General features: G+C 39.2%; 1 protein-coding gene across 9 annotated transcripts in view; it reads left to right on the forward strand.

Annotated features, from left to right (window-relative positions):
• The window catches only part of TRPM3 (transient receptor potential cation channel subfamily M member 3), a 457,422-nt gene that overhangs the window by 286,347 nt on the left and 159,579 nt on the right, over nucleotides 1-11,496 (forward strand). For 8 of the 9 annotated variants that reach the window (XM_015565001.1, XM_006765282.2, XM_015565000.1 and 5 more), the window contains one exon: nucleotides 3,077-3,251. In XM_015565001.1, the coding sequence (XP_015420487.1) occupies nucleotides 3,077-3,251 (175 nt within the window). Of the gene's footprint in view, nucleotides 1-3,076; nucleotides 3,256-11,496 lie in introns of those variants that run through there. The other variant, XM_015565007.1, reaches the window with a different exon arrangement.

The raw sequence follows: 11,496 nt of genomic DNA on the forward strand, positions 1-11,496 counted from the left end.
ATCTTTCTTCTATCATTGACAGTCCCTCTAGGTTGTGGGCTGCTTGCCTGTGTTCCTGAGAAGCATCTACGGTACCAGTCTATAGAGTGTGTTTTCTTTAGTGAATTACCGGTATGTTTACCGGTAATAAACTTGCACTGTTTTATGTATATGTTTGATTACATACAGCCTTGTGACAGTTTTCCTGCATGTCATAAGCATTTGAATATAAATTAAAATGTTAAAATCAAATCTGATATTGTTTTACCTTTTATTTGGTGTGTGGAAGGTGTGCGGAAGAGGGGGTAGTCTTATACGGCGAGTATATAACAAACTCTGTATTTTGAGTGGAAATGTTAGGGGGTCGTCTTATACGCCCAGTCGTCTTATACGCCGGCAAATACGGTATACATTTGTGAGGATCCTCAAAGACATTTATATTGAATTTTTTTTTGATCATAAAGAAAATGGTAGCCCAGCTGGTGTGGCTCAGTGGTTGAGCATCGACCCATGAACCAAGAGGTCACCAGTTTGACTCCCGTCAGGGCACATGCCAGGGTTCCAGGCTCAATCCCCAGTAGGGGGCATGCAGGAGGCAACCAATCAATGTTTCTCTTTCATCAGTGTTTCCATATCTCTATCCCTCTCCTTTCCTCTCTAAAAATCAATAAAAAACATATCTTAAAAAAAAAATGGTCATGGCCCTGGGCATCCAGCTATATCTGCAGTAGATTCCCAGAATGTTTTCTTTATGTCAATACTAAAAAAATATGCCATTCTTGCCCTAACTGATTTCGTTCAAGGGCACATGCCCAGATTGCGGGATTGATCCCCAGTAGGGGGGCATGCAGGAGGCAGCGTAATGAAGTCATATACTATAGATATTATTTTGTAAATTTGTGAATTTCTTTAGTTAATTTCTTTTAATACTCTATATCTAAAATGTAATGTAGAAAAGCACGTGTGAACAGAAGAAACAAAATCAAGGAAGAGAAATGAAGGAAGGGAAGAAAGAAACCTGTAGATTGTACTTCATCCTGGAAAGTAAAGTCAATCAATGCAAATGGGCAGCCATAACATGATATAGTTTCCCTGGGCATAGAGTTTTGTTTGAAAATCCATCCCAGAACTTGTCTGACAGGCTTCAGTGAGCTTCATAAAAGAACACAAGCCGATGTTCTCTGCAGATATGTCAATGTGTTTAATTTAGGGTGGGGTTATGGAAGAGTCCATTAGCAAGTTGTTCATGAATAGGCATCAAAGATCCATGAAAGCCTTGAAATTGCATACAAATACTTTTTGTGATTGTCCTTATGTGCAATTATTTTTCTGGAGAATGAATCACTAGCTGTTATCAGATTCATGAAGGTATTTAAAGATCTAGTCTCTAAAAAATAGGCTGAGAGGTTAATGTCCCAAGTGCCTTTCAAGAGGAATGTACTTAGTCCTCATAGTCAGCAGCAATAGGGGCAGGGTCTTCATCACAGACACCCAAACAGAGCTTCCAAGCAACCTTGTGTGGGAGTCATGAAGGGCTTCTGGATCAAAGGGGAGCAGCATGACCTTTCACGGCCTTCTCCTTGGATTTGAAGGAGGAACTCTCAAAACTTCTCCACACACAGAAAACTCTGATGGGACCATGAGTCATCCCTCTCTCTCTCCCTCTCTCAAATTCCCTCTGGGGAACAAAAAGAAATCTTGGCATCTTGCCTTGAGCAACAATTTTCGGGAGGGGGGTCACACTTGATTTAAAACAGCACCCATTTGTGTATAACTGGCATTTCGAACCACTCCTCTAAGATGAAAATCAGGCACAAGATGAAAAACTGATTTAGAAGTAAAGCAGGTCACACACAAGTCAAGTAAAATATCTTATTAATGGAGCGAGAAACCAAACCCCAAACCATTATTTCTCACAGGGAAGCAGTTTCTTGATATAAGATAAAACCATAGCAAAAGGGGAAAGAGGGAGAACTGAGATGACTAAAAGCTTATTTTAATTCCTATTTATAGAAGTGGTACAGAATCTTGATTAGTTTTCTTTTAAGATAACTGCTTTGTGTACCTACAAAACCATCTTATTATCATGCTACTGCTCAACGACCTAACTATTCTGAGAAGGTTGAATGAAAAAATACAGTGAAACCAAATTGAATAAATGGTCGTTATTCAATGAATAAAGATAATGCTTGACATGACACTTACAATGAATTTTATTTCTTATGCCTCTTATGGACATTTGTTTTTAATATTTGTCTTTAAGATGTTAGGTTGGACCATATGTAAGTCTGATGTTAAGGCAATTTTTACTTGAAAATAGCAATGTATTTTGGTACAGCATGCATAGTTTAAATCCTTTAAGGAAAATCTGTGAAACCACTGAATTCTGCAGATGTTTACTGACCAACCATAATGTGCCTGGCACCTTGCTCAGTAGTGAAGGATGCAATAGTGGCAGATGGTAGATGCCATGTCCCCTGGTACCTGTTATGACTATTATGCTGTTTAGAATCAATTATCAAACTGATCTTTTATGGTCAGAAATAAGCCCATTACTTACCCAGTGGTTGATTCAACAAGTTAAAATATGCCATCAACTGATTTTCATAGTGTTTAATAAAAAGAATCATTTAGGCATTACCACTGTGATAACTTCCAGAAGGTGGCATTTTAACTTCCCATTTTTCATATAACAAACTGAACCATTGACTACATACAAGACTTGCTTAAGATCTCCTTTATCTTCCAATCTTTGGCTGCTAGTCTAATGCTTCACCTACTGATCAATTCCTTTCTCTCCTCTTCTCACTATGCCCTCGCCTATCAAGTATGGTCATCGGTGTCTTAACTGACCCCAGCATCTGGTAATTGTTGGGAAAGGGCAAAATCAAATAGACTTTCTGGTGGGAACATTCTGCTAAAGGACTTCTGTAAATTTTCCCTCAGTATTTTTTATCCCCTCATTCTAGTATGTTGTTACCTCCCCCTGTGCTCAGTAATTTTAGTTTGTGCTTTTTGTTTCTCTTTTTTGTTTCTTTGGTTTGCTGGCTTTGTGTTCTTTTCTCTTTTTTCCTTTTCTTTTCCTTTTTTAATGCAGGAATCGGTCAAGGCGTTCCAGTAGTGGCGCTCATTGTGGAAGGAGGACCCAATGTGATCTCAATTGTCTTGGAGTACCTTCGAGACACCCCTCCCGTGCCGGTGGTTGTCTGCGACGGGAGTGGACGGGCATCCGACATCCTGGCGTTTGGACATAAATATTCAGAAGAAGGCGGGTAGGTAATTACCAGGCTCCATACGGGACCTATGAGTGCAAAGCTTGTGTTCCAAGCTTGGAAGAGAGGGGTTAGTTGATTAAGACATGGGAGGCTGGTGGGAAAGAGACAGGGAACATACTCGAAAAGTCCTATGAAGCAGAATATTTTGTAAAAGCTGTGCTAGACCACACTGATGATAAAGAGGATGAGGGGAAGAAGGGGCCTTGGGGCCTTTCTCTTTTCTTCATCAGCACAGCTAATCTGGACCAGTTAGTGCAGGCTAGTAACGGGAGAAGCTGGGATGTGCCACTTCCAGGCTTGGCCACAAACACCAGCATCACTAAGCTGATTTACAAATGCTAAATGTTTACAAAAACAATTGGCAGCCTGTGCTGTCAAATCCCTCTAAACTGGCTTGGGAAGGGGAATCTCTGAAAAGGTAACCACCCTGGCCCTGTATAGACACCTCTTGAATCCCTCGTGTCCTTTCCTTCATCTGTCAGCCCCCCAGTGCTGCTTTCAGTAATCCAATGTCCCAGCCTCACGGAGGACTTCCCTTCATAGCCCTCTTCTCCCCGTGAGGTTCCATTCAGTGAATTGTGGGGTCCAGGCACTCACAGATTATTAGATGAAAGTAATTTATTTTCAGGATGTGAATGAGTTGAAGGGGGAAAACTCAAGGGAGACATTGAGGTTTTAAATAAGGAACTTCCTAACCCAGGGGTGGGCAAACTTTTTGACTCGAGGGCCACAATGGGTTCTTAAACTGGACCGGAGGGCCGGAACAAAAGCATGGATGGAGTGTTTGTGTGAACTAATATAAATTCAAAGTAAACATCATTACATAAAAGGGTACAGTCTTTTTTTTTTTTTTTTAGTTTTATTCATTTCAAACGGGCCGTAGTTTGCCCAGGGCTGTCCTAACCTGATCAATTTTCCTAACACATGAAACCAGAAAGAGAAAGGAACCCCAGAGAAGATGGGGATCTTTTATTCATACCTTTTATAATTATACTGTAAGTGTTTACTCTGTGCCATGCACTGAAATGTAGAAAAGAATAATGTACTATTTCTACCCTCAAAAAGCTCACAGTAGTCTGGCTGGTGTGCTCAGTGGTGGAGCATCGACCTATGAACCAGGAGGTCATGGTTTGATTCCTGGTCAGGGCACATGCCTGGGTTGTGGGCTCAATCCCCAATGTGGGGTGGGCAGGAGGCAGCTGGTCAATGATTCTCTCTCACCATTGATGTTTCTATCTCTCTCTCCCTCTCCCTTCCTCTCTGAAGTCAATAATTTATGTGTGTGTGTGTGTGTGTGTGTGTATACGTATATGTTTTTTAAGTGCTCACAGTAAATCTAGTAAGTAGACAAGGTTTTAATCTACACTAATAAAAGACAAACATGCAAATTGACCATACCTTTGCTATGCCTTAAGCCACACCCACCAGCCAATCAGAGCGACTATATGCAAATTAACCCAACTAAGATGGCGGCCGGCAGACACGGAGCTGGAGCAAGCAGGAGGCTTGATTGCCTCAATGATGGAAGAAGTTAAGCTTCCCACTTGCCGCATCCCTGGCCCTGAGCTAACAAAGTTTCAATTATAGAAGCTAAACAAACCCCAGATACCTGCTTTCAGCATGCTGTGGCCTCGGAGCTGGAGCGGCAACACAAAGTTTCATATAGAAGGTAAATAAATCCCAGAATAAAAGAAAAAAAGGAGAGGCTGGGAGTTTCCGTCGCCGGGGGGGCTTGTCCAGCCTGACAACGGCCCTCAGCCCCTCACCCAGACTGGCCAGCCACCTCAGTGGGAACCCCCACCCTGAAGGGGGTGTGACCAGCCTGCAAACACCCATCAGCCCCTCGCCCAGGCAGCCAGGCACCCAAGCGGGACCCCCACCCTGATCCGGAACACCCTTCAGGGCAAACCAGTCGGCCCCCACCCATGCACCAGGACTCTAGCCTATATAATAAAAGGGTAATATGCAAATTGACCCTAACAGCAGAACAACTGGGAATGATTGGTCACTATGACACACACTGACCACCAGGGGGCAGATGCTTAATGCTGGAGCTGTCCCCTGATGGTGAGTGCGCTCCCACAGGGGGAGCTCTGCTCATCCACAAGCCAGGCTGATGGCTGCCAGCACAGCGGTGGTGGCGGGATCCTCTCCCACCTCCTCAGCAGCACTAAGGATGTCTGACTGCATCTTAGGTCTGCTCCCTGCTGATAAGTGGATAAACCCCGAGGGCTGCCGGGCTGCCAGAGGAATGTCTGACTGCCAGCTTGGGCCCGATCCCCCAGGGAGTGGGTCTAAGCCAGCAGGTGGGCATCCTCTGAGGGGTCCCAGACTGCAAGAGGGCATAAGCCCTGAGTGCACAAATTTTTGTGCACCGGGCCTCTAGTTACAATAAAAGTGACAGGTGAGCTTGCCTACTTCAGGACACTTTCCCCTCCACCTCTCTGTCACCCAGTCTGCCTTAAAGTAAGAGATGCAGCATGGCAGCCCAATACTGTCTTTTCTCTCCCCATTCTTTCCTTGTCTCAGCCAGCAGCCCAGCCCTCCAGGTGAGCCATTAAATCAGCACCCTCACTGGGCAGGTGCATGAACCAAAATATATGAGAGGAGGAATAACAAAAAGCATGGGGCCTCTAGCTCAACACTGCAAATACTGGTAGTTATTTTAAGCCCTGTTAAAGCTTTTGTTACTTTTTCTAAAAGCTAATTTTTATAGGAACAAAATTGAAGTTTGCTTGCTAGCAAATTTAATTAAATTATTTTTCTTCTTTATAGTAAATATTGGCCCACTTTATAACTAAGGGAATAAAATGGAGAGAGAGAGAAAAAAAAACAACATTTGCCCAAATGCCTCCATATCTATTACCAACAAGAATTCAAGATCCTCAACTGTGCTTTGCTTTAGCCATAGTTCTCATTGATTTAAATTTTGCAATTTGTTCCTCTTTCTGAAATAACTAAAGAATTGATGCAGTTTTTATTTTTGGCTTCCTAGTGCTTGCAATTATTTTGTTGTATTTCTATAAAGTAGGTACAAGGTTGGGTTCATGGTGCATGTTTCTTTTCGGGAAACTAATGAAGAAGCAAGGTGTTCATCTTGGCACCTCAGGTTTTCTTGGCCTATACACAATGAAAGTCTGTAGCTAGTGTCTATTTTTGTCATTATTTTGGGTTGTGAACCTTGAAAATGTTAAAATATTTGGTAAGTTGCTGCTCCTGACTCTGTTTTAATAACAGAGAACTGTTACACATGTTAGAGCTGGGTGGGACTTCATATTATTTAGCCTAGGATACAGATACATAGAGAAATTAAATGCTTTGCAAGGTCACACAGCTCATGAGCTCAGATCAGGGTTCTTTCTGGTGTACTATAAAAATTCCCTGGAATGTGTTTTTTGGTATGTGCCTTAGTGTTTCTCACATAGAGGTACTCTCTTTTAAACACTTAAGTTACCCTCAGCTGCCTCTTCGTATTGTCATTTCCTGATTTTTTTATTATTCTGTGTATTCCAAAAGATAGAATCAGTGCATTCCAAGCTGATCAGCCCAAGTTGTAAACCAGTGTCCAAGCTGATCAACCCTCCTCATGTGAATTCTTTTCCTTAACTGACCCAGACCATTATACCCAAACCTGCAAATTAAGAGTCAGAAATCCCATGCCCCTTTAACCTTAATTGTCAGTTTTAGTTTTAAAACTAAAGTTTAGCTTTAGTTCTCATTATTCTATGGTCAATATATGCAAGAGCACAATCTACATGGGATCTATGCAAACATATGAACCATGACTGATTATCAAAGAATATGAAGTCATGCACATAACTAGTGTGGAGAGAAAGAATTAAGATATAATCTCGTATCTTGGGAATTATTTAAAGCTAAAACGTTAAGGTTTTAAAGAAATATTTTTAAAATATTATGGTTAAAGTATGTTCTTGCTACTCCAGGAAAGCTATTATACATTTATCATGATAAAATGAGTTTGGAATGTTTCCGTGTGCCATCTGAATAACTGCCAGAATTAATCATGCTTATTTAGCTTGAAATGAAGTTGTCTAGCCACACATGTGCAGCCAATTTAAAGAATTATTTCCGAAGAACATGATTTTGCAGTAGTGTGCTGCTTTCTTTACGCTAAAAAAAGAATTAGCCCCCCTAGACTTCATTCACCACGGAGGATTTCTTCTTTGATTTCTAGCAAAGCCCGACAGAGTTTGGTACATGGCTCACTATAAATAAATATAAATGCATAACTATTTCTTTGTATAAACAAACTGACCTAAATAGGTATGATTGTACATATAGAGTTGACTATAGGAAACATACATAATTTTTACTTTTCAGTTACTTTGCTGATTTAAATATGGTTAAAAATTTTTAATTTATAGGTTGTTAAATAATATAGGCCCACAAACTATAAATGTGCATATCCAGCTAAGTAGCTTATTGTTTTATTATCATAAAGGCGTGAATAAACCCTTCATCTCTCCATTTTAACTTTTGTGACCTTGATACCATGCCTTTAAATTCCCTGTTCTGAAACCACCTTCCAAGAATAGGAATTTGAAAGGGAATTTCTTTGGAAGCAAATTATGATAGGCAAAACTAATTAACTTTTGTAAATGAGATTACTTGAGGTAGAAAAAGATATGACTGATCTATCAAAACACAAATGGATTTAGATAAAATAGGAGACAATTACAATTAAATTCTTATTTTTATTTTTGTCTTTTTTTTTTTCCTACCTCTGCTCTGTGGCATACACTACCTGAAAGAAATGATCAAACTTTTTTTATTCCTTATTGTTGTACTGGATTTTCTATTTCCCACCTGTATATTTTAGGAGTCATAAGTCACTATCCATAACTAATTTCATTGCTTGAGAAATATTACCAAATTTTATTTCTGAATCACAAATTACTAAACACTGTGAACACAAATAGATTAGTGCTACCTAAGTAGCATTACATTCAATAATGTAAATTTTTAAATGGTAGGATTCCACTTTATGCTGTTTGATTAAAGAAGATAGCCAGTCAGGAAGACTTTTCAAGCTTCAAGTGGCTAAAACTGAAGGTAGATACAACTTTGCCTGGTAATTGTCATAGGTCTAAGATTACAGGGAGATTAATCAGTCAGTGAGCATGTGTGGCACAGGTGAAAAATGTCATTGTGAAAAAGGCATCTGAATGAATGAGTGTGTTTTGAGATTATGTCCCTCGTTCATCCAGATTTTATTATTTACTAGAGGCCCAATGCACGAAAGTTCATGCAAGAGTAGGCCTTACTTCCCCCGGCTGCTGCCAGGGCTTCTCTCTGGCACCCAGGACCCTCCTCTGGCTGCTGGCAGCCACCTGGGACCCGGGATGGCTTCCCTCCAGTCCCGGCTTCGTCAGGAAGGATATCTGGAATGATGTCTGGTCTAATTAGCATATTACCCTTTTATTATTATAGATACTTATGTTTGTCCCAAAATAATCATCTGGATTTATCATTTTTAAACACCCCAGGACAAGAAGTAGAACTGCAGCTTTTAAGTGGTCTGTTCATAACTTTTGGAGAGTCATCCATGGGGCAAACACCAAAAGACTGATAGTGCTTTTTTTTTAATTGAATATATCTGACATATAACATTGTGTAAATTTAAGGTATACAATGTGTTAACTTGATACATTTATATATTGTAATATGATTGCCATCATAGCGATAATTAGCACCTCTACTATATTGCATAATTATCCTTTTTTTTAGTGGATGGGATCATTAAGTTTTAACTATTCACATTGCTATGTGCCAGTAGAAGTTGTATTCCATAGCGTGAAGAAAAAATGAGCAATGGCTTGCTCTTGAGAATGGGAGACAGATAATATATTCCCAATAAAAATCTAATTATCCTCTTTAAAGGGAGCTTAATAAGGGCCCCAACATTTTTTGGTTAGCTGAGGTAAAGGCATAAATGAAACACAAAGTAGAGATTAAAAAGGAAAAATATGTTGCATGGCTTCAAATTATAAAACTATATCCCAGCAGAGATGTGACACAAGTTGGCTTCTCTCCAAATTTATACCAAAATGGCCAAAGACAGGAGAAAGAAGATTAGTCACTTTAGAAGCGCAGGTGTATTCCTTAGGACATATCGTTCTATGCCATGGACACTAATGTTTTCTGCTGCTCAAGAGATTTCCATCTAAAGCTGAAGGATGTCACAGCCCTATCATTTGTCTCTATAAGACCTGCTGAAAGAAAGTAATTGATAGCAATGGTTTGTATTCCAGCATGATTTAGACATAATTGGAATGTCAAGTGAGAAAGAAGGAAACAAATATCAAGCCTGCTGACTTTAAGTGTCCATTTTGTTTCTGTCAATTTCATCTTACCTGTCTCTTTTCTAGAATATTCTATAAGAAGGCATGTGCAAACTTGATTCTGTTTTTTAACTTTGTCAGAGGGAAGCAAGGAAAGTTGGAAACATCTTGTACAGACAAAGAATACTGGTGGCTTTATTTATAGAAGTTTTGGTTCTGTGAACTGTTTTCCAAGTTAACATTTATTGAGTGCTTATTATAATCATGAAACTGTTAGAGGATGAGCAAGACATGGCCCTATTAGGGACTCTTTAATGGAGATTAAAACACAGACGTGAATACAGATAACTAGAAGGACACGTGCTATGATGAACATAAAGTATCACAGAAACATAGAGGACAAAGTACTTGAGTTTAGCATTCCTGATGAGAATCTCTTCAGTGGAACCATGTATGTTAATTATCCACAAAATAACAATATAATGACTCTATTATGTCCTCTCCTTTTCCATCAAAAAGTGGATTTAAACTAAGAGTCAGTATGAATGACCAAGAAAAAGCTTTATATGTCTTATAAAACTCAACACACACAAAAAAAGAATCAATCTGAATGGGATTAAAGGAAAGTTGGTAGAGGGGTTGAGTTCTATGAGACAGTGTGGTGGTGTTTTGTGTGGTGATGTGTGTTTGTATATATATATAGAATCATATATAGTTAAATTCAATTCGTAAATTAATCAGATAAAATACATTTAATCATGTATTATTAATTATATATATTAATGCATATAATTGTATGTATATATGATATATGCATATGTGTTTGTGTATAAAATTTGAGTGAAAACCTAAAGATAGGACTGATAATAAGAACTTGCAATCAATCAATCACCAGATATTTTTTTGAATGTTTGTTTTATGCAAGAAGTAGGTCTTCCCTTGAGACTTATAATCCCATTTGAACTAATATAATAACAAATAATTTTCAATTAGATGTTAGGTACTGAGTTCTAAAAAGGCAGGAAAAGGCTTAGGTTTGAGTAGATGGTAAAAGTTTATAGAGTGATTATTGCAACTTTTTCTTGTGTGGAATATATAAAGATATAGATATACAGTGTAGATACCTGTGTTGTTATATCCAAGTTCCACAAAGCTAAAGTAGCTTCATTTATTTAGGAAAGTAAAAATAAAATAAATACTTTTGTGTACAGTTTGATATTTGGTATTTGATCCTTCCATGTGTGTCAACACAGGGAGAATGAAGCATTGACTTTATAAAAATTATCTAGAGCTCATGGGGAAAAGTACTAAGTGATGGAAAATATTTTATTGATCTAAAGTGGCTAATTGGGTCTCTACAGTGATTAAATTTACTTTAGAATTGTTCAACTCTAAGTTAGGAAAATGTGGCCATAAGCAGCAATATCAGAAAAACACAGAGGTAAATAATGGATTATGATCATGAAATCCTTTCTAGGAATCACTGCCCCCAACTTTAAATAGCCCATTAAAGCCCAGCAAAGATTTCAAAGGCATCTATTATGTTCCTCTAAGATTTGCTTAAGTAACTTTTTGGCTACTTATTATACAGAAAACTTTCAAAATAACTATGTGCTTGTTACACTTCAGCATACCCAATAATCACCTGAAAAAAAATCCCACAAATTCCCCTAAACATCCGGGTTCAGTGTACCTGGGCTGGGGTGCAGGAAAATGCATTGAAACCATTCAGAGATTCAGACAAGAGTCATTCATTGCTGGGGTGCAATCCCAGCAGGTCCAGGGGTCCCCAAAGGTGTGGACGGAGTCGGCGAAGAAGGAATGACACGGAGACAGCGTCCAGTTGATCAGCAGCCTTGCCAGGATCTCTAGCCACAATCTCCAGCAAAGTTCTGGTTAGGATCTCCAGCCAGGTTCTGTGTCCATGTTCTCTTGCTAGG

This window comes from Myotis davidii, unplaced genomic scaffold, assembly GCF_000327345.1.
Source record: "Myotis davidii unplaced genomic scaffold, ASM32734v1 scaffold616, whole genome shotgun sequence".
In the NCBI taxonomy this organism is placed as follows: Eukaryota; Metazoa; Chordata; class Mammalia; order Chiroptera; family Vespertilionidae; genus Myotis; species Myotis davidii.